This window comes from Marmota flaviventris, chromosome 11 (genome assembly GCF_047511675.1).
Source record: "Marmota flaviventris isolate mMarFla1 chromosome 11, mMarFla1.hap1, whole genome shotgun sequence".
In the NCBI taxonomy this organism is placed as follows: Eukaryota; Metazoa; Chordata; class Mammalia; order Rodentia; family Sciuridae; genus Marmota; species Marmota flaviventris.
In genome coordinates, this window is record NC_092508.1 from 34,313,038 (window position 1) to 34,337,264 (window position 24,227).

Below are 24,227 nucleotides of genomic sequence, written 5' to 3' on the forward strand. Positions count from 1 at the left end.
CACACCTTCCCAGCTGGTTAGATTCTGGAATAAACCTTACCTCACCACAGCAAACTTTATTCCCTTGTGTGTCTACTTGGGTTTGCTGAAGCCCTCTTGTTTGTCCTATCTAGATACTTTGCTAACTGATAAATAATATCTGGATGTCTGGTTAGATCATTTGACTTTTGTCTGTGGTTTTGGACAACATCAAAGGTGGTACAGAACTTACCCAATCCCCAGGAAATAGCTTAAACTCCAGTTTAAGTTAATTGGAGCTAACTTACTTTGTCTCCCTTATAGACTTTTGAGATGGTCTTGGAAAACTAATTCCTGTGTCCCTGTCATTCTTGCTCTGTAGAGCCACCTACTCACCATGCAGAAAGTCTTGCCACTCTCAAGAATTGACCGATACCCAGTGCAGCGGCAGAGATTACCTAATTGGAGGAGAAGCATGACTGTCAGGAGGACTTATATTTACTGGCTTTTTGTGAAATTTTAAATAGATCTAGATACTTATTTATTTATTTTTATTTAATTTTTTTTGCTGATGCTAAGGATTGAACTCAGGGCCCATGCAAGCACTCTACCACTGAGCTCCATCTCCATCTCCATTGTGTATTTATTGACAACAACTATATTTCAGACTGTAAGATATTGGTGATCCTGAAACAGAAACTATAAATAATTCCCAAGGCACAATATGAGAAAAGTATCATGCCTCGGGCAGTTTGTCATTGGTCTCCTCAGAGACTTTAAGGTCAGGCAACAGAATTTCTTGAAAGCAGTTGTTAAAAATACAGATCCCTGTCTCTGTTCAGATTCTCTAGAATCAGAATGTCTTGAGGGTGGGCCCAGGAATATGCATTTAAGAGGTTTGCAGTACATTCTATTGCATGGAAAAGCTTGCAAACCTCAGGTTTCCAAGGATATAGGGAGTGGAGGTAAAGGAGGGTCAGTGTGGACTAGAGCTCATCTGGGGATACGTTGCTAAGGAGCTCAGGCTTCAAAGATGAGCAAGCTATGGACTGGTGTGGAGCAGTCTGAATCCTCAGAGCAACATGAGCAAGGTGCAGAGGAGGAAATGTGTAGTGGCAGAGAGGAGAAAGGACTAAAGGGAGTCACACGGAGGAGAAGGAAGCCTTAGGTAACGGGACCAGTTGCCAGGGTTCTCTGAATGCCAGGTGAGGGAGATTGGGCTTGGCCATGCTTTAAACTGAGAATCTGCTGAAGGACCATACTAGGAGAGGGACCCAAGGAAGGTGGGGATTCTACATGACTTAAACTGATATTCTGCATTGGAGCAGAGAGAAAAAGAGAGGACATGAGAGAGGAGGAATTTCATCAGCAGCTGGCTGAATACAGGTGTGTGCTTGCTTGAGGGTCCTCAATTAAGAATCTGTGTGTCTGACAGACGACTTGTTGAGGGACCGTTGACACCTGAAGATGAAGTTTACTGATCCCATAAAAAAGACAGATTGATGAACTCCTCTTTAGTAACTTACACCCATTACAAATTTTAAAGGATTCTCTCAATTTGTAAGAGTTCTCTTGAGGGTTGAATTGCGTCTCTCAGAAAGATGTGTTGAAATTCTAACTTGTAAAACCTGCGGCTATGACCTCATTTTGAATAGGATCTCTGTAGATGTAACTGAATTAAGATGAGGTTATACTTGATTATGGAAGGTCCTACGAATTGGTGTCCTTGTTAAAAAAAAAGGGGGGGGGTGGATTTGGATGTACAGACACAGGAAAAGTCCATGTGAAGATGGAGTCACAGATTAAAGTGATGCATCTACAAGCCAAATAAATAAATAAATAAAATGCCAGGGGCTATTGTCAAACACCAGAAGCTAGGAAGAGGCAAGGAATGGCCCTCCTTACAGCCAACCTGTTTGTGGTGCTTTGTTAGGGCAGCCCCAGTACTAACACAGGCCCTTAATGAAGGCAGCCACACAAATCACTGGACAGATAAGTGGTGTGGTCCATATGCTGTGCATTAGTGCTTTGCAGAACATACATGTATATACTGTGATAAGCAGGGAACTGCTTAGTATCTTTCTCTGCTCTTGGGTGAATTGTAGCTACTTTAGAAATGACCTATGTGGAGGTCTTAGTAGGGCAGGAATAATGTGGAAGGTGGCTTATAACAGCCTGAAGAAAACTTCTCACCTGGCTGTGGGTAGCTGGTGGTTTTCCCCTGTGTCAGACCTACCTCCCAGGGCCTCCATGAGCTGCTCCTCTGAGGGGTGCAGGTGATTCCTGAGCAGTGCATACATAGACATCACCATCCCAGGAGTGCAGAATCCACACTGGGTGCCATGGCTCTTGGCAATTCTTTCCTGGAAGGACATAAGCATGGGTACAGGCATACTTTCCTGCTGTGATCAACTCTTACCAAGGTATGAGAGGTGGAACCCTCCCTCTGAGCAAATGTACCCCAGCCCTTTTGTTAGGGTCTGTGTGTCCCTTTTCCTAGGAGGCTTCAGGAGGAAGTGACTCAGAAGCCATAGACTATCATTTTAGGCACTTCTCAAAGTCAAGTGCTCAATCCTTCAAGTTGAGATACTGTGCACCTTCAACTCCCAGAGAAGAACTCTTCAGGCATCAATAATTATAATGAGTGTGCATAAATTTCAAAAATAGTTTCTTGAACACTCCATCAAGGAGGTTGACCAGGAGGCTACCTCTTCTTGATTAATTTGAATACTATCTACTGTCAATCTCATTTTCCTTTCTTCTTTGAATTCTTCTGTGTTGGCTCAGATGAAATTATACTTTTAAGGATTTTGGTCTGTGTTCAAGATCCTTGTTACTTTTTTTTTTTTTTTTAAAGAGAGAGAGAGAGAGAATTTTAATATTTATTTTTTTTTTAGTTCTCGGCGAACACAACATCTTTGTTTGTATGTGGTGCTGAGGATCGAACCTGGGCCGCACGCATGCCAGGTGAGCGCGCTACCGCTTGAGCCACATCCCCAGCCCAAGATCCTTGTTACTTAAAGGGTGGTTTGTGGTCCCACAGTATTGGTTTCCTCTGTGAGCTGTAGGAAGTGCAGAACTCGGGGTCCCTGCTCCCAACCTCCTGACTCAGGATCTGCATCTTGAACAACCTCCCAGGTGATGTTTAGGAACAGTAAACTTGGGAAGCCCTGTTCTAGATTTCAGGATGCAGTGTTATCCTAGGATTGGGGTTTATGGACCTGATGTGAGCACCTTGCCTAATCTAGTAGATTCTAATAGACTCTTTTGGATTCTTTACCTTTGCTTATCTTGGAAATGATTCTCATGTGGTTAAACTCAGAGATCCTTGGGGCTCCTTCTGCCTCGAATGATTCAGTTGATCTGGTCTTGTGACTCCCTGAACCTCTAGGACACTGACAGAGGAACTGATGTGTTCTCTGCCAATGTATGCCATTACTCTTGGATCCAAAATCTTTGTTCTGGCTTTAGGTTAGGATTTGGGCAAATGATTGTACTCCTAATCTAGAAAAGTTATTTTTAGACCCTACTCATTCCCAATTCTGATTGTACTCCTGAGACCTCTATGTCACATGGAACAATATTGAATTTTATCCTCTTATTTACAGAGGTATTTATTCTACACATAATAGCCAGTGTGTAGTATGTATTCTAGTTCATAGTCCAATAGGCATTAATTGGTATTTTGATGATCCTGCTTATCATTCAGGTAGAAAAAGTAATGAGAAGAATGACCATCTAATAGAATATAGATGTATTTCCAGCTTTCTTTTAAATCAAGGGACAGATGTTGTTACCTTGATCAACGCACACCCCAATCTTCTACTTACTTGATTGTAATCTAGAATCAGTACATTTAAGAAACATTTGGTAAAGCAATAAAGTTAAGGAGTGTGAAATTTCAGAAGAATGTTTACCTGCACGGGGTGAAGCCTGGTTTTGATGCTTCCAATGCCTTCCACGGTGGTGACAGCGGCTCCATACAGAGAGCAGATGGGCACCAGGCATGCAGTGACGGAGAAGTGTCTTTGTATGAGAAACACAAGAAAAAAAAAAAAAACAGGAGGAGTAACACAGTCCTGCCTCATGGGGAACACTGGAGCCAGAAGGGGAGCAGAAAACCTCCAAAGCCCATCAATCAGCTCTGACAGGCTGGGGAACTGGAGAGGTGACAGCAAGGAGAAGTTAGAGTCAGTCCTCTCTTTGCCTCTGTGCTATCTGCAAGGATTGAGGATCCTTAAGGTGGAGATGGGCATTCTGAATTTCAGAAAAACTTCCTAGGCCTAGGATGGACTCACCTGGGAACAACAGGAATGGACTAAGGTCTCTAGGAGAGTGATTGAACTTCAACAGATATCCATTGAGACACTGACCTCATAAAAAGCAAAGGCAAGCAAAACATATGTGTCTTTTACCCACAGCTACACATTTAGGTATTTTTTTGCTTGTTAATTTAAATGATATTGAATGACCTATGCTCTAAACCATCTCTTAATTTCTTGGGCCAATGGGATTTGGAAAAAGCCCAAGTTCTATAATGTTGCCCAGATACCTGTTCTGCAGGGTTAGGGCATCCCAAAAGTAGAAAGAGAATTAGCTTCAGGCTTCCTGGGTTCAAGTTCTACCCTGAACAAGTTACTTAATTTTTTTGAGTCTCAATTTCCTCATCTGTTAAATATGTTGTTGGTCTAAGGTGGGGTTTATTAATCTAGGGCATGTAGATGAGCCTTGGGAGGTTTATGATCTTCCTGAAATGATACATAAAATGTAATTAGCTTATGCATTATCTGAGTAGATGCCTCCCAACATTTATGGGATTTCTCAGAGGGGTCTGAGATCCAGAGATAGCAAAAATCCAAAAATCTTTCTTAGTTGCGAGATTAGAACACAAGCCAGGCAGACAAACAAAGCCCTCCTCTGGCTTCTGAGTGTCTTGTGGGTACCTTATCTTCTTGGATACTGGATCGTGCTTAGACACCATCACCGTGCAGGCTCCACAACTTCCTCTTCCACAGGCATATTTGGTTCCTGTGAGGCCTACTGGAGGTCAGGGTGGTCAAGGAAAAGTTGCCAAGGGGAACATTTTGCATCTAGCATAGCTAGCTGCTTCCCTAGGGTGTCGCTAAAGGTCTTTGTGGGGTGAGCTGCAGGTCTCTGAAGTCATGTTCTTTCTTCCAGGTCTTATTAAAGGCCACTCCATACCTTATTAGCTGTGTGACATGGGCCATATTTAATTTTTTCTTGCCTGTTTTCTAATTTACACAAGAGGAGGCATAATATCTACTTTATTGTCACAGGTTTATTATAAGCATCTCATGGGATAATGATGTAAAAACTTTGAAAAATCCTATTTCATTATATGTCTTCCTCTGAGCTGTAATCATGTAATTGGAAGAGAAGCACTTTATTTTTAGTAAATGTATTATGAGTTTTGCTCAGTAACTTGTATTGTATTTGAAAACAAGGAATCTTCAGAGGAAACTCCTATCTTTACTTTTTGATTTTTTCCTTGAGCATCCCTGGATTGGTCCAGGTCTGATCCTGAATCTAGGCCCAGCCTCATTCATCCTTTTTCCTGTGATCTGTTTCACACAATTTATGGAACTGGATGTAATCGACTAGACTGGCTAAAAACACTTCAGAATCACTGACTCTTTATTGCTATTATCTATTTTTTCCTAATGATAGGGCTTATTCATCTGAATTAAAACATAGCCTCAAATGCTTAACCAGAGATGTCACACAAATAAATACAGTGGCAAGGGTGTGACTGGAGAGCCTGAACTCAAAGGGAACTAGGCACAGTCCCTACTGAGCTCTAAGCAATACTATTGCCACACAGGACTGGCCAGTTTCCCAGTCACAATGAGAAGCTGAAAAATCTTGATTTTGTTTTTTAAACATGGAATTTCCTAATTTTCAAATATTGACAACTAATTATAAACCATGTGAGCTTGTGGGCTTATAAACAATATTGTAGAGGCCAGTTTCATTAATTTGAAATTTCTCTATTTATTTTTATTTTTCTGGCAACTCCAAGAGATCCATTAGATTTGCCAATTAAAATATGTTGGCCATTATGAAAATCTAGATTCCAGAATATAAAATGGGGCTGGAGGAGTCTGGTGTCAGAAAGCAGGTATAGGGAAAGAAAATCTTTTCCTCTGACACTGTCTCACTGATTCTGGAGAATTTAGTTTCATGAATGGGCAGTTAACAGGAGCTTCTATTACATGACACTCTGCTGGGGACCTGCAAAGCCCTCCAGGGACTATTTCGTGAGGAAATGAAGAACTTAATTTCTATTTTATGCTATTAAATATAAGCACCTCTGGGAAAATTCTTCCTCTCCAAACTAGCCTCCTTCACCTGAGATCCAACTTAAAACCATGGCCAAAAACAAATAGCAAGGGCCAAGGGCCAACTGGATGGAGGAAGTGATCAGTTCCCATGGTCACATGGCTAAATTTTTAAGGAACAGACACAGCCAGGACTTAGCTAAAAAGGGTTCAGTTTTTTCGTAGGAAGGTCAGCAGAGTCACTTCTGGGTCTGCATTCTTTTCTGTCACCTGTGTTAAAACAGAAGAGAGATTATTGTGGGGTTGAATCAGTGACCAGTGGAATGTCTATTACAGCCTGTTAGGGCTTGGGCTATAATATTAGACATGCACCTTTTTTTTTTTTTTTTTTTTTTTTGGTGCTCTGAGGTCAGACAACTTTCATGCACATTTAGGGGCAGGAGCCTCACAAAGCATGGCAGTTCTGATCTTCATGATAAAAACTGGGATCCGCTTCTGTCTACAAATGTCCCTGGACTTGTATTCTTCACATTTGCTCCACTATCTACCTTAGTGGAATCTTCCAATTCAACCTATTGTACTCTTGAAATATTTCAAATCTGGGAGGTACTTGGATAGTGGGTGTGCAGTGTGGGGTCCTATAGGAGGAAAACTTGGCAGAAGGAGTTCCTGGAACCTCTATGAAATGGTGGATGACATCAGGGGTCTTCATGATCTGTGGCAGAAAAGGGAGTGGGGAGAGTTGCTGTCATCCTGGACAAGCCCTGGAGCCTGCCAGTCCGCTCAACGCAGAGTGGCCCTACAGTGAGCCTTGACACCCTGCTCAGGGCCCAGGGTGTTTCTGGTGGGACACTAGACTTCCTCTATCCCTCCCCTTGGGAAGTGGAAGTGTTGGCACTCAGAATTCATGAGGGTCCTTTTTGGTGCCTCTTTCCCACTTGTGTATCTTGGGATATTCCTTTTGACTTTGTCTTGGGGTGTCCAGAAAACGGCCATTCTGTTGTATAGAGAAAGAGAAGATCCAGTGGGTGTCAGTGTTAGATTCTTCCTTTTTCCCCAAAAGGAAGACATATACTTTTTTAGACCTCAAAGAATAAGGAACTATAGAAAGGTGCTTCCAAGTTGAGATATTAAAATTCAGCTGCTTTCTGGATTCCAGGGGCACCTATCCAAGGGAAGAAGTCCCCCTCTGCCTGCCCCTATACCACCCTAAGTCCTTTAAAACACTTATTGAGAATGTGGTGGGATCCTATTTTTTTATCACCTAACACTCTCACCCCCACCACCTCTAACCCTGGACTTATTCTGTTCTGACTGCAGCTACTTTACTCTGAAAGGACACAGAGCAGCAGGAGGAGGAAGGAGCTGCCTCTGGCTTTTGAGTCTCCAAAGCCAAGGCCAGTGGCAAAGCAGGTAGGGCTCAGCTTATGGATTGTTTTGGAAGTACACGGTGGTTGCTGATTGGGAAGATTTGATACAGGAGAGAGGGTTCTTAGGCAAACGATGAGACGTTAGGGGCTCCATGGTCTATTTCATTTCTTGGGCCAAGCCCAGAGGTGTGGGTATGGGTTGGGGAGACACACCAATCCCCAGTGAGGAATGTGGGATTGGAGGTCAGAGAGGCCCTGGAGGAGAGGGGACAAGGCCCGAGAGAAGCTGTGGGCCCTCGAGAGATACAGACTTATGACAGGGCTTGGCAGAGGGCGCTGAGGGCAAGAAGTGGTCTGTGTGGATGGATTGTGAGGACAGGAGGGGAGGATGTTAGGGAAAAGTGGCAACCAGGAGACCCTGCCCTTGTCACATAGGTTCCCTCTGGAACTCGGCTACACCCAGGGAGAGAGGGGGACACTAAACTGATGGAGATTACACTTTGATGGATTCTGTTTAAAGGGGGCTCAACTGAAAAATGAAGTTGGTAAATAGAAAGATAAAGCAAGCTCCATTTCTTATCCTCCTGAGTCTGAAGATGAAGATGTGTTATTGGAGAAAGTCCTTCGTGTCTCAGACTCAGTTATATAAGCACTTTGTGGGATCCTAAGCAATGAAGGAGTGGCTCTCTTTTCATCTTTACAAAAGCCCCAAGAAACAGATTCCACAAGTGAGGACTCAGGGAGGCAAAGCTCCCTGGGTAAGATCATGCAGTAAATGGCAGAGCCCATGGAACTGCTAGAGCCAAGCCCTGACTGAGAGGGGAATAGACAGAATCAGGCCCTGTAGCAGGCTTACCTCTGCAAGCCGGGGAGTAACACCCAACACTCACCTTCCTCCCGTTCACGAAGAAAACCAACGCATCCGATCTCGATGGGCAAGGCATGGCACCTGCTGATGCTCCGCTCACAGTTCTATGGGGAGTGCTCTCTGGCACCAGCCACAGAAGTGAGTGGAAAGGATTTAGGACCAGCAACTGGCATCTCTCCCTGCATGGAAGCAGGCAGGCTGGAGCCTCAGAGGGGAGGGCAGGAGGTGGAGACTTCCTTGCTTTGGGGTTTTTTATGTTGAGGGCTTGGCCTCTAATCCTGTTCCTTACTCCTACCAATCCTGGCTTCGAAGCTGGCTCGGCACACAGTCCACACCTTTTCTAGCTTTTTCTGAAGTTTAAAGGCATTAGTTTGAAAACCATCAGTGTGAAAAACAATAATCTAGGCCCAACCTCCCTCTGCAATGTCACCTCTGGCCTAAGAACATATCCTGGATGGATTTCATTCTTCTCGGAGTGTGGGGTGGGCTTCCTGAGACCTCACACTTGCCCAACTTGTTTCTTATTCTACCCTGGGAAATGTCCCCTAGGAGGAAAACGTAAGAACAAGTCCAGCCTGTGCCCTAGTGGAAGGGGAGGTGTGGGGTGCTGCATCTACCCAGCCCCTCTGCACTCTTTTTCCCCACCCCTATGATTATGCTGGAAAACAGTGATCTAGTCAGCCACAGTGATCTAGTCAGGCCCATGGGCCAAAGTGGTTGCAGGAGTAAAAGGTAAAGCAGGAACCAAAACCAAGATCTCCTGGGTTGAAATACCTCTAAGTATACATAGAGACCCTTGATCAGAAAACATACCAGGCTGACCTCTCTGAACATCTCCAGTGAGCTGTCTACAGATAAAATCCAGCAGTCCTTGTTCTTTCAGCTGAAGTCATGCCCAGGACTTGGCATTGCAGGTTATGAAGCAAGTAGATGCTCAGGAGAGATGGCAAGACCTCTCTTCCCCACACTTCCTTCATGAGGTCATGGAACCCTCATTAGAGCAATCCCTTTATGCTAAGAACACACACTATATGACAGCATGTCAAGCCAGAAACCACAGACATCTGGCATCCCTCTGCCAGGGCTAATGGGGAAGATCTCTTTCTCAGTTGATCCAGGTGGGGTTTCAGCATCTTTCCCACCACAGAGGTGTTCCAGAAAATACTCCTAACCAAATGAGTTGAAGCTTTCAATTTTCCTTGCAATTCTAATGCCCAGGTCCTTAGGCATACCAGGCCTAGTATACCTGTGGACACAAGTGTGTATGGGAGTTTCACTTGTATTAAGAAGTGGCTGAATAAATTAACAATAGGTTTGTGAGAAGTTGTAGATCATGGTGTGAGTGAGTAGGGACCTTTGAGTTAGCCTTTTTGATCATGTTTCTCTTGCTCAAAAACCCCTAGTAGCTCTCTGTGGCCAGGAACATAAGGTCCAAACTCAGCCCTAAGTCCTCCACAGTCTGTCCTTGTTTCTGGCCTCAGATGCTCTTGCTCTGTAAAACAAAGCAAAAACAAAAACAACTACACATACACATAAAAACCAAATAAATCAAAGAAAAACACAACAACAACAAAAATCAAACTCTAGTCAAACTACTTTTCTATGTGTCTTTCTACTTTAACTTGATGTTCTCTACTTAGAACCTTAGTGTATATAATAGCTACTTGTATCCCACCCCCCCACCCAGTGCCCAGGGTGAATGATAACGTATTCATTGCAAGGGTGAATAAGTACTTGACTGATGACCCAAGATACTTTAAAAGAAGGAGACATTAATGTTGAACTAATTTGCTAGACATTGTGCATCTGCCTTGCACCAGACTCTGCTAAGTGGCAGAGGTACAAAGGACACCAGATCCATCCATTTCCTTTCTCTGCAGGGAATTCAACATTTATGCCTTTGACAAACACAAAACAGAGAAAGTAGCCTTGTTTCTGGGGACAAGGACCAGGCAATCCATCTGAGAAAGGCACATTTAGGCCTGAAAGATGAACAAGAGTTAATTCCCTGAGAATTGAACCCAGAAGGTAAGCAGGATGGGGAGAGAGAGAAAGGAGCACATGGAGACACAGGATGTGGTCACTTCCATTTAAGAGCATTAGTTTGAGGGCATTCGTTTGAATGCCCTCAGGGGCTTTTTTAAGGGTCCCCAATCTGTTCACCACTTCATGCTTCCCTCTAAAAGAGGGCGACTTGTACACACAAAGGGCCCATAGTCACCGTTGATGGGAGCTGGATGCTACCAGAGACCAGAAAGCATGAACCATGGTGTTCCCAAAGTAGCCATTGGAAAATATCTCTCAGCATCGACATAAAGTTCAAGCATTTAGGGTAGAAAAACAGTTTTGGAGTACTAACGTTGGATAATGGTATTAGATTTAGGTTATATAAAAGTACTTTGGATTAGGGAACCAATTGCATTAATTGCTGGGAAACTGAAAACTGATCCTGCATTGCCTTTGAAAAAATGTTTTTCAAACTTGTTTGGGCCAGGAAACCTTTGTTTGAGTGAAATCTTGTGAAGTGTAAACAGATGAAACAAAAAGGTGGCTGTTCTAGCTGAGGAGATGGGGAGTGAGGTCTCAAGTCCTCTGGCTTTCTTTCCCTTAAGAAACCCCCAGGGCTCTGGGGAGCTTAGCTTGGAAAACATCCACTTCAGAGTGAACAAAGACTCTGCGAAGTAAAGCAGGAGGGTGAGCTGCAGTTTCTGCCAAGTCCTCTGACTCTCAGATCTTACTCAAGACAATGGCAAAAAGCAATCACTTTGTTTTCTTTCTTTTTTTTCCTTTAATGAAGAAGGAAGAACAAGTTTCTTCACTTTTAAATGGATTATTCCAGTGGGCAAGAGAAACTCCACATGTTAACAGGTGCTCAGATGTTTGTTATATAAAAGGACTTATGATTTACATCAAAGATACTGTTAGCTAATAAAAGAATTAATATTGGAAATGACACTTACCCTCCCCTCCAATTCAAACAGGCCTTCTTCCTGGGGGGTGGGGGAAGAAGTAACACATTCTGCTCACTGATATAAATGGAAAAATACTGGTAGTAGGCTTTGGTGTCACTGGGTATGGCCTTCTGTGTTGAGTTATTTGAAATCCAAAGATGGAACAAAGGCAAGCAGACAGTGAGCACTTTTTAGGACCTTGAGGGTTTGGGTTGATCATTAAATACCCATATTCCAGGCCTTTCCCTCTCCACTCTTCTGACCATGAGATCCCTTCTGTGCCCTTCCAGGCTCTAACCTTTCTACCTCTGCTGAGTCTATGGGAAGCTGGGTGCCAGTGAGGCTCTGGGCTCTGTGGGAGAGGATTCTTCCCCAAAGGCTGAGGGAGTGCCTGGAGATCAGCAGCCTGAGAACAGTGAATTTGGAGAGAGCTTGGTCCTTGGATGGGGGTGATACATGGAGAGAAATCTTGACATTGAGGTAAGCAGGTCAGTAGTGCCAAAAGCAGTGCGTGAGCCCTTCTTGTCCCTGAGACTTGATGAGTATGAGGAGTGGGAGAGACCCAAGGCTAGGCGGCTTCCTCTATTTGCATCACAGGGCCCTGGCAGCCTTCTTGCTTCTACCCTTCTGAGGATGAGGATGGATTAGGAACATTTTTTGTTCTACAGCCTGTGGTTGGGGTTCTTAGGGTACTCTAATCTAAGCTGAAGCCCAGTGAGCTGACAGATGAAAAACAAATTTAATGGTCCTTTTAGGGAGCTTGGTGTTCCCAATGTGATCTTATTTGGGAACTGTTTTTTTTTTTTTTTTAAATATTTTTAAGTAGTATTTGGACATAATATCTTTATTTTTATTTGTTTTTATTTTAAGTGGTGCTGAGGATTGAACCCAGCATCTCACATGTGCTACACAAGTGCTCTACCGCTGAGCTACAACCTCAGCCCTAGGAACTGGGTCTTTATTGATGTCATCAAGTTAAGATGAAGTTATACTTGATTGGGGTGACCCCTGAATCCAATGACCTGTCATGAGAGAGATGGAGATTTGGAGACAGATGGATACACAAAGAGGGAAGATGGTGAGATGGAGGCAGAGATTGGAGTGATGTGTCTTCAGGCCACAATGTGGAAAGGATTGCTGGCAACTACCACAAGCCAGGAAGATGCACAAAGACTCTTTCCTAGAGCCTTTAAAAGAAGGTTGATACCTTGATTCCAGGCTTCTAAGCCTGGGAGAGAATACATTTCTGTGGTGTTAAGTTATACAAGTTGTTAGAGCAGCCCTGGGAAACTAATACAGGTCCAAGAGCAGAGGGAGGATCAGCCAAAATAGGTGGGACACACACCTAGCACAAGAGAACTGTGGGAGGAGACAACTGTCAATCTGCATTTTAAAAAGAACATTAAACTGCAGCCCTCCAAAACACTTTCTGGAGTAAAATAGACCAGCCAAAGAACAATTCAGTAGATGAGATGATCATTTTTGAAATCCAAATTAGTGACCTGGAAAACAAAGTGCAGGAAATATATCTCTGTACAGAGCAAGACAGCAGAATAAGAAATCATGAAGGGCAGGATGAAAGATTTAAATCCTATTGTTCAACAAAGAAGCAGGAACAAATGATTTATAGATGAATTTTGTATAATCAATCATTAAGATAATGACAAGGGTATTTAAACTCTCCTTGACATATATAAAGGGAAATTCTGCCTAATTCATCTTATAAACTCAAAATATTAGAAAACATTATAGAATAATCCCACTTATGAATATAGATACAAATATTTAAAGTAAAATATTAGTAAGGGCTGAGGATGTGGCTCAAGCGGTAGCGCAATTGCCTGGCATGTGTGCGGCCTGGGTTCGATCCTCAGCACCACGTACAAACAAAGATGTTGTGTCCGCTGAAAGCTAAAAAAAAAAAGATAAATATTAAAATATTAGTAAATCAGGTCCAGAAATGTATCAAGGTATAATATACTAAGTAAGAATTATTTCTGGGACACAAGAGTGCTTCAATATCAGAACTATAAGTTAAATATCAGTGTTATTAAATCTGGCTTGGTATATTACATTAAAAAACAGAGAAGGAGAACTGTGGTCAAATAAATAGATTATGTTAAATTACTGGATAAGATTCAGAAGCTGTTCTCAAGAAAAACTCCAAATCACAGAGAAGAGGAAGAAACTAATGAAATCAGATTACTTAGAAAAACCAATATCTAATACTATCCTTAAAGGCAAAGCAAAAAACCAATTCTCTTCTGATTAAAATTTGAGATTATACAGGAAAAGTGAGGAGAGGAAGTCTAAATAGATAAGAGCAGGTTAATTAGGAAGGTATAAATTGTAGAAAGTCAAATGAGAATCATAAAGTTCCTTTTCTCTCTTATTGTGTAACATATCTTTGGAGGTTGCAATGGATAAAATAAAATAATGAAAAAGTGATATAACATATAAATTCATATAAACATTGGTGGAGAAAGAAACATTCTAGTGAATGGTTATAACATAAATATTGGAAAATTTATAGCTCCAAAACATAGATCATGTAAAAACAAATTTATCTCTCCTCTTTCAAAAAAAATATAGGATCTACTCATGAGACAAAATTTACACAAATGGAAAGACGTAAAATTTTCTTTAATGCAAAGTTAATATAAAAAGGCAACTCTCAGGCTAGGGATATAGCTCAGTTTGTAGAGTGCTTGCCTCACATGCACAAGGCCCTGGGTTCAATCCCCAGCAACACACACACACACACACACACACACACACACACGGCTACTCTCTTAAAGTTAATATTTAAATTCAATACAATTCTAATTAGAATTCTACCTACCTAATATTTAGGGGTAATTGGATAAAATGTTTTTTTTTTTTTTCTGTGGAGGGTATGGGACCAAACAGCTAAAATGAATTTGAAAAACAAGAAGATCAAGGGAGGACTTGCTATGGTATTCATTAATACAGTATTAGTATAAGGATAGATAACTAGATCAACTAAACTAAAGAAGGACCTAAAAATATAGTCTAGTGTGCATATGAATTTAATAAATGTCAATCAGGAAGTATCTTATTGAATATTCCTTAGCAAGTGAATCAAATGATTGGCCTGATGATCAAACTTCTTTGACTCTAATTTTTGAGAATTATTTGATATTAAACATCTATTAGCATTAGAAATACCCTTTGGGTATTCCTGTGATATTTTTTTTTTTTGAGAAAGCAGTAAGGATCTTTATTGTCCAAACAAAAGATCATAACAGAGAAGACACAAATAAATTAGTTGTTCTGACAATTTTAGACTTAAAGGCTTCTCTATAAGAAGGTCAGCTTCATATGTAAACAAAAATCCTAACCAAAACAAAAATGGCAAGTATCTGAGACAGTGTTCAAGACAAATGTACAAAGTGAGGAGAAATAAAAATGCAGTTTCTAAGATATGTTGCATAAAGATATGAGGCTCATTTTGGTGAAAAATGCTTTTCTTCTTATTTTGAATATATCCATGTCCCCTCCAAAAAGTTAAGCCCTGACCTATACAAAGAAACTGAAATAATTGACACTAATTTCAAATGAATTTCATTTACTCTAAAAGTTTACCATCCTAGGGCAGGGGGTGGGGTATAGCTCAATAATGGTAGAGCACTTGCCTTGAATGTACAAGGCCCTGGATTCAATCCCCAGCATCACAAAATATATCTTAAATCAATAGACTTAATTTTCTTATTTTAGGAAGTTTAAACCAAATTGGAGTTAAACTAATCTTACTTTAATCTTTAAAGTGCAAGAAAGGATATGCAAGACTAGTGTTTATTCTGTGACATGTAAATGAGAAGCATCCCTCCAACAGCAGCAGCTCAAGAGGTACCAAGAAGAATGAAGAACTGATTACAGGACAAAGCAATCCATTAGACTGACCAAAAAGCAAGGAGACCAGTTTTAGCCTAGAAAATAGGGGTCCCTGCGAAGTGTGGCTGTTAACTGTACCCAGACCTTAAACAGGTCTTAGGTCCCCCTACCTGACATCAGCGGAGTCAAAAAGGCCAAACTTGTCAGCGGACACCTCTACACCATGGTGTGTTTATGCTGATGGTGGTAAAAAGAAGCCTAGATTTTGGAATAGCATAAACATTTACCTAGTAAGCAATGATCAAAGTCCTGGTCTGGGGTAAATGATAAGAAAGGGTAATGAAGTCCTCCCCCCAAAATCACTGCTGAGATTTTTTTTTAGTTTGACTCTAAAACACTACAAAATGGTTTCTTCCACACAAGGACAAGCTTTGCACTGATGTTTCTCAGAATTAATTATGTCTCCACCTCTATCCTCAGTTTTGTTTGTTTTAATATACCATTCCTATGTCAGAGCTAAGGTAAAAGGGGAATAAAGGACAAGAAACCCTCCAGCCCAAGTCCTTGGAATAGACACACTCTAGAAGCCAGTGGGTGTGAGCACATTCAAGTCACGCGGTTTGAGATTATGGGTCCGCGGCAGTGGTTTCTTCCCTTCTATCACTGGGACATCCATCTTGGGTGGCTTGAAGGTTGCTGGATCTTCAGACATTCGGGTGGCCTGGGCACGGATCAGCTCCATGGGAGAGGGCTTCTGGGCGCCTTTGTAGGCCTGGATAGTAAAACCTCCAGAATCAGACTTCTGAAGGGGTCTTAGACCAAAAAGACTCCATTTATCTGATGAGTTTCTATCCTTATCTCCACTTCCAGGATCCATGGTGCTAGGACTTGGACCAGGTAAGGCTACAGAGGAACCAGAAGAAAACCAGCCTCTGGGCCTCTGCTTGGGGGAAGAGTGAGGGCTGCTGCTTGGGGTAGACTGGGCTGACGCAGGCTGCTTCTCTTCCTTTGTTATCTCTCCACTCTGCAGCTTTAGTTTGCGGAGTGCTTCTGCTACTCGGAGGTACTTGGTTTCCTCGGTGGTAAGGCCCTTGTGCGGTGTGTAGCCAGCATCTCTCAGTCCTGCCTGTTGTTCAAAACGCTGAATGCTCTCCTGTGTCTGTTTTGTGATCAGAGAATTCATGATGACATGGGTAGCTTTGGCCTTCACCACTGGGACCTTGTCCGTACTGTCAGTGACCGTTGACAGGGTCATGGCAGTGGGGGATACACTGGCCTCTCCTTCCTCCTCCTTGGCAAGGTGCTGATACTTGCGCTCTGGAATCACTGGCTTCCAGGGGATGCTGCCCATGTCCTATGGAGGAGGAGTCATGGGTGCAGGGTCCTCAAGGGCATCATCATAGCTGAATGCCCTACAGCACATCCCGATGGGCAGGGACATCTTGCCTAGGGGCCTACTAGGCCCAAGAGCAGGTACTTCTGGTTGTCTTGAAGCCATTGATAGACTGGGATCCAGGTTTTTTTCAATTTATAATTCGGAGCTGAGTCCCTGCCACCACAGTGAAATGATGTCACCACTATGCTGACAGACAGGTATTAATGAGGAACATTGTCCAGGTGCTGCAAATTAGCAAGGCTTCCCAGGAAGAGTCCATCCAGAGATTCTGTTATCCTGCTGTGTCCAAGCTGCCTGTGTCCCCAACTCTGGCACTAAAGAGGATCCGAAGACCCACTTCTCTCAAGAGATTGTGGCGCAGTCCAGACCCAAGCCATCGTGGGAGCGGCGGCAAGTTCGACTGCTCGCACCACCGACTAGAGAGCACAAGCGCTCCTGTGATCTTTTACAATAAGTTTTTGCTTTCTTACAATGCTGATTCCAGGCCATCTTTGTTAACTTAGGGCTTGGGTGTGTAGAGCTCTGCAGATAGTCATCATCTTTAACATTTTCACATGGTCACTTTTTTATATGGAGTTTTTGATTAGTGTCAATTTGAGATAATGAATCTCAGGAAGAACTACTTGCTCTGTAGTTTTATTTGTAATAAATAACAGCACCCTACACAGTGTGCTGTAATGAATTTAAAAGAATACTTTTGAATGAGTAAGAAAACAATATAGTAAATTTAGGACATAGAATTTCTGGGGCAAGTACTGACTTAAGGTAGAAAAACATTACATATTCATATGTATTGTGCATTTCTTTGAATGCAAAATTAATCTTTTCTATAAAACTACTTCATCCAATGTATAAATGTGATTTGCTACTTATACCCATGTAAGCAATAAACTGGCAAAACAGGAAGAATAACTGATAGGTCTGGGTGGTAGACGTGGAGGTGAGCCAACCAGATCCCTGAAGGAAGCACTTGGGCCCAACTGGGGAGTGGTGTCAGCATGGGCCTCCAGCTCCTGAAGGTGGAGAGCCTCCTTCCTCAAGGTTGTGTCCTTCCTGAGGGAGCCCTGCCAGTGAGTGATGTGGAGGTACATTGCAGTCTGCAATTCAGTGGAGCACTACTTGCTCCAGCGCTCCCTGCTGAGTTCATGGTATTTTGGGGGACTACACTGCAATTCAACCTCTTCCTCTGCCCAATTCTGCATTTTCAACTTTTATTTACTGGGTGTCAATTTCTAGGAAAAGTCCTGCTTCCCAAACTCTGTGTCAGTGTCTGGAGAACTCAACCTGCAATTCTGTATGTTCTGGTAGTGTAAAGAATATTGGCCAATTTACATCACTGAACATATCAAATGCAGAGGATTTAAGATTTTTCCTTAAAGGAAACAACAGAGATCTCTATGGAGCCCTGCTCCAGCCTTCTTTTTGACCATTTTCCAAATATGAGCATCTGCAGGTTTGAGGTGCTAAACTGAAATCAAATCCATCCTTACCAGTATTCACTCAACTCCATTTTCCTGGTTTCCATAAGGCGATACAAAACTGTTTAATTGCAAACGTTTGGTCCAGGAGAAATAAGACATCCTTGGGCCCACGAATATGAAAAGAGAAGCACTGTACATGTAGCAATTCCATGTAGAATTTCTCTTTTGACAAAATTTTACTGGCTCCAAAATGAAGCAAAGTAGGAATGATAAGTTTCTACAAGTAATAAGCACTAAGAGTTTGCCCAGAGTTAGGGTTAGGGTTAGGGTTGTGTTTTCAAACCTCACAGTGGACTAAAAATCCATGGCATAAGACTGCATTTCTGCAGGAAAAGGCAATGTAAAATAGCTAGGAAATAATAAAAAAAGACTCTTGAGAACTCTGTGCCTCTTTGATGGCAAAGGAAAGTGGTTCTGATTTCACCTGTCAGACCCTAATCTAAAACAAGGGACTCAAGAGTGATTTGAGATCATTTTCTTTTACTCAGTGTGAACTTCCAGGTAGGAAGATACAGTACCATGTACATGGCTCATGGTGGGTACAGACCAGTTGGAGGCTTTGAATAGTACCTTAGTTTTAGTATTTTGTTGCAATAAAAAAATACCCAAGGCTGGGTTCTTTATAAAGAAAAGAGGTTTTTATTTTGACTCTGGATGATTGCATCTTGTGAGGGTCTCCGCTGTTTCACAACATGGCAGATGGCATCACATGCTGGTAGCTTGTGCAAAGGATCACATGGCCAGAGAGGAATCAAGAAGTGAAGAGGGGCAAAGCTCACTGTTTCTTAGGAACCTGCTCTTGTGGAAACTCGTCCACTTCTATGAGACCCAATCCATTCCTTGAGGTCAGCATTAATCCCTTCACACTAGTGGTCTTGACCCAATAACCTTCTGCTAGGCCTTTTCTTTTAAAGGTTCTACTACCTCAACACCACCACACTGGGGACTAAATTTCCAGCACATGAACCATTGGTGACAAACTGCATCCACACCAGGGTAGCTTCTTCTTCCTAAAGCCCCTTCTAAATAGATCACATGGGACTGACAGGAGCCTTGGGACTGTGGTGGACATGCAGTGTTAGAGACAGTTCTTAGCTACTCACAAGAGCTGATTATGAGCATTTCTTTCCAACACCACATTTAGATTCCTAAAGTGGTGGCTTGGAATTTGCCATTGTGGGAATATTTATACCATGGGAATTGGCAAGCACTGTAAACCAGGGTTTTTACCATGTGAGCTGGCTATTTTTAGGAGACATTGGGGGAATCCAGTCTTGATAGTTTTTGGTGTGGATGATTTTACAGATTTTAATCTGCTTTGAGCAGATTTCTGAAGAATAAAGCATGAGTAGTCTCTCTTGGGTTGTTCCAGGTTAATGAAAACTCTACCATGTTTTAAAATCATGTTGATATAGATATTTAGGATAATAAAAATTAAAAATAGAATTTCTATTTCTAATTTTCATTATACTTTGGGTGAAAATTTGCATCCTAAAACAATCATGCAGGTACCTAAGCCACAGATAATATTTTAAAAATGCTAAAATTATCTTTGACAATCAGGAGTGAACCTATATTTTGCTTTGATTTGAAACTTTTTTTTAAAGATCAATCACGTGTTATTTCATTTTTTTTGAAAACACAAGGTTAAGACATATGGATGGACCAAAGTGTAAATGTTGAAGGGTCATCTTTAGAAATCTAAAAAAATCAAAAGAAGGAAGATAGTTGTTAATATAGTTTTATTACATGGAAAATGTTATAATTTAAAAGTAATGTATTTTTAAAAAGGGGAAAATCAATGTCTCTTTTATCCTTATCAAAATTATGTAATTTTCATATTTATTTGAATTCTTGAATCATAAACCTCCTTATCCTCTAAGACTTATGTTTGGGACAAGATGCATCTTATTCAAAATCCCTGTAATTTCTAAAGCATGATGTTCAATCTAATTTTATATGATAGACTCATGCTTCAGTAAGCAGTTCAATAGAGAAATGCTTTCTGATGATAGTTCAAGATATATTTTTAGCAGATGGCAAATGAAACTGTGTTTTATTACTGTGTGATTATATGGCAAATCAAGTTGTGTCCAGGGACCTGATATTTTTCATTTAAATTATTTTTCTTAGTTTACTTAACAAATACTTCTGCATAATAGACCAGATCTGATATCTAGTAAATATAATTTGGTTACTGAGTTAATCAAAATGCCACACCAACTGCATTTTGATAAAGTGTTTAAAGATGCAACCTACCACATCCATCTTCTATTAGCACTGGCTCAGTGTGTTTATCTTTTGGGTCTGAAATAATTCAATCTTTATTTGAAGAGATTTTCTCACTTTGCAATTGCTTTGAAGCGTATTGGAAGCTTATGGAAGTAAATTTTTTTAAATTTAATTTTGTCATCATTATCAAATCCAAACCAAGGACCTGAAAACCCTTGTAAGGGGCAATTCTTACAGGAACCTCCCTTCCCATGTCAGTAAATTGATCCACACAAGTCATCTGAATCAATTCAGGAGTTGCTGGGCTACTTATGGCAAAGGTCTTGCTCAGCCCCCTATCTCCACGGGTATCAGTCACTGCATCATATATGGCAAACAATACAGAGGATCCCAAGAACATTCCGGCCTCACCCAATCCCTGAGAGAGGTACAACTGGAAGTTTTTTTAGGACTAATTTGTGTACACACACACACACACACACACACACACGGGCATGTGCATGCATGCTCACCCGTTCTTGCTTTATCGCCCCTTAGAGTGGAGTGCATCTGGATTATTGGGTTGAACTCCCCCATAGCAATTCTTTGTGTGTGGGTGCTCTTGAGAGTAGCTGATGAAAATGTTCCAGGACACCAGGATATCTAGCCGTTAAAATCTCTTGTTCTCCTTCCCAGGTAAAGTCCTGAAGACCAAAGTCCCTGGTTTCCCTCTAGGATACTCCAATCCTTTCTCTGGGTCATTGTGTTTTAATTCAAAGCCAAAACAAAATGACCACAATCTTTGTAGATGTCTTGGGGACAGTGACACGGTTGGTCCTTTTCACGTGGGCTTTCTTGGAGTGTGTTAGATGGATGTGAATTAACATTATATTTTGAATGATTCACCAAAGCTTTTTGTACTGATATTTCTTCTTTCTTTCCTTAGGGTAGTCTGGTCTGTGGTTTCTTGGCCAGGACCTTGGTGGAGAAATGGGACAAAGGCTGGGAACAGACAAGAATGTTTCCACGCTTTGGTTTTCAAAAACCAGTTTACTCTGAGGAAAATATGGAGGGAGAAGTGGGACCAGTGAGAGAGGGTCCTCTGAGATGATGAGGAAATCTGGTAGCAAGTTGGCTAGACCTTTCAGGCTGATGTAATTTGCCTGTAAGGTCAGTTTATCTTCTGGTGGCACTTAGCCTAATGAGTCAAGATGTTCAGCTCTCCTTGACCTTTCTTATTTGATTTAGATTTCTAAATGAAGAATGAAGAGGACTCAAGAATGAAGAGGACTCAGGATTCTGAAGATGTTGAGCATTACTCTGAGAGAGCTTGTTTCCTTTTAGAAGGATTTGCAATTCAAAGGAACAACCAAATTCAAAACAGTTCTGGGGGTTGTTTCAAAAAACCTCCTCTTGTAAGAGGAGGTTTTTCAAGGGGTTGAATTTATCTTTCCTCAAATTCATATATTGAAGTCCTTGTTATGGTTTGGATGTGAGATGTCCTCCAAAAGCTCACACAATGCAAGAATGAAGGTTCAGAGGAGAAATGATTGGGTTGTAAGAGTCTTAACACAATCAGTGAATTAATCCCCTGATAGGGATTAACTGAGTGCTACCTGAAGTGGTAATGTGTGGCTTCAGGAGCAATTGGTCCATGGCTTGGAGCTATATATTTGTATCTGGCTAGTGGAGTTTCTTTCTGCTTCCTGATCATCATGTGAGCTGTTTCTCTCCACCGCACTCTTCTGCCATGATGTTCTGCCTCACCTTGAGCCCCGTGGAATGAAACTGTGAGCCCTAAATAAACTTTCTACTTTTAAAATTGTTCTGGTCAGATCTCTTAGTTACAGCAATGAAAAAGCTGACTAAAACGGTTCTCATCCCCAGTTGCTCAGAATGTGACTGTTTTTGCAGATAGGGTCTTTAAAGAGATGATTAAATGAGGTCATTTGGGTGGGCTCTTGTCCAAAGGTGTCCCTATAAGATAGGAAAACTAGGACCCAGATGGGCATAGAGGGAACGCAATGTGAAGAAATAGGAAGGAGGAAAAAAGCTATTTACAAGCTGAGTAGAGAGGATTCAGAAGAAACCAACCCTGCCAACATCCCAATCTCAACTGTCCAGATTCCAGAAGCGTGAGAAAGTCAATTTGTTGTTTTAGCCACTCAGCCTGTGGCATTTGGTTATGGTGGACCTGGCCAATACAGAGGTGTCAAGTTCTTACCTTGGATGAGTAGATGGCAATGGGGTTTTGGGAATGCACAAAAGTGACATAAAATTCTTCTGGTATCTCAGTGACAGTGGGGATTTTGTAGTCATCCGGACCCCAAGAATGAAGCACACCTTCTGTTGAGCATTTCAGCTCCTCTATGGTATAAAATCCCATGCTCTGGATAAATGCTCCCTCAACCTACAGTCAGAAATTACATATGTGAGATTTGGATAATATTGGTTTAAAAAAATATTCCAGTATGAAAGGAAGTTGAGTTCCTCACCACAGTGAGCTTTTCTTGAATGTATTGCAATGGACTTTACAAAGGGTCCTCAGAAAGGTGCCTCCACCTTGCCTGGGCTCATCCTCAGGTACCCTACGTAACCTAACGCTTGCCCAAGTTCCAGGTAGTTTCTCAAACCCACCCAGTTCTTTCCCACCTCCAAGTCTTTGTAAATGCAGCTTCTCCTGATTCTCTTCACACCTGCCCACCTCAACTTGTCTACCTGGCAAACCCCTATTCACTCCTCACCCTTTAAGTTCCAGGTGAAAATGACCACTCTCAGGATATTCCTCCTCCTCTGGGTGCATCTCCCAGGCTCACTGCACCTTGAATACTTGTTATCCACCTCCCCCTCACTTTTAAGCTTGCTGAGGCCGGGTCTACTTCTATTCTATTCTCAGCACAGTGCCTGGTACATAGAGTTCTCAATAAATGTCTGTGGATTAGATAGAAAAGAAGCTACCATAAAAGGAGCATGAACTAGAATAAATGGAGCCAGGACACTGTAGCTGATATTAATATCTGATTCTTTGCTTCCCTTTATAAATTACTATGATGAGTAGATCAATGTTAAACATGGTGGGTTGGAAGAAATAACTATATTCATTAAAAGTCATGTTGCTTTATTTATAAATTATTATGCTCTGAGATAAAGGTTCCTTTCAAAGGGAGTGTCTGTCTGGAGATTATAAAAATTGAAGGAGAATTATGGCTTGAGTTTTTACTGAAACTTCAAATTTTGGAATGAGTTTAAGTACATTTAAATGCTACTTTAGGAAATGACAGTGTCTCTAAAGGAAAAGATAAGAGCCCAAGGGCTCTAACACTTCTGTTTTTCTTTCCTTTTCTGATGGGACAAACGTAGAATTTTTTCTAAATACAGATCTCCCATTTTCCTTTATAAGAGCAATAAAGAGGTAGGAATTAGCTGGTGAGAAACTGATGTGACTCCATTTTTTGAGAAACCAGCTTCTACCTCAAGGCGTCTCCTAAGGAAGGGGGCGTGACCCTTGTCCTGTGGAAAACCCACAGAGCACTCCTAAGCACACACCCACCCTGCTGAGTTGTTTGTCTGTAAATAACAGGAGAGATCTGTGGCACCAGGTGTCCCTGACTCAGTTAGGCTAGGTGAAGACCCATAGCAACCACCAATCAGCATGAGACAGGAAAAATAGCGGGGATGCCAGATGACCCCCCCCCCAGTAGTTTATGGTGGTTGATAACATGTTGGGAAACCATGTAGTTTTTAGCATGTACACCCCTTGTGGCTTAAACCAATCAGTTCAAACGAATCCCCTTCTTGCACTAACCAATCACCCCTACCCAACTTTTTGCCGCCAGTG

At 41.7% G+C, this 24,227-nt stretch overlaps 1 protein-coding gene and 1 pseudogene across 1 annotated transcript in view; both read right to left on the reverse strand.

Moving 5' to 3' along the window:
* Positions 1–8,571, reverse strand: part of LOC114097888 (aldehyde oxidase 2) — a 79,368-nt gene extending 70,797 nt beyond the window's left edge. The window contains exons 1-6 of the mRNA XM_071619368.1: positions 8,518–8,571; positions 6,470–6,527; positions 4,902–4,998; positions 3,876–3,984; positions 2,195–2,321; positions 355–416 (exon numbers count right to left, since the gene is read on the reverse strand). Of these exons, the coding sequence (XP_071475469.1) occupies positions 355–416; positions 2,195–2,321; positions 3,876–3,984; positions 4,902–4,998; positions 6,470–6,527; positions 8,518–8,571 (507 nt within the window). The remainder of the gene's footprint in view (positions 1–354; positions 417–2,194; positions 2,322–3,875; positions 3,985–4,901; positions 4,999–6,469; positions 6,528–8,517) is intronic.
* A 7,276-nt stretch (positions 8,572–15,847) lies between these two features.
* LOC114083512 (putative monooxygenase p33MONOX pseudogene) lies at positions 15,848–17,083 on the reverse strand (annotated as a pseudogene).
* Positions 17,084–24,227: the final 7,144 nt, after the last annotated feature.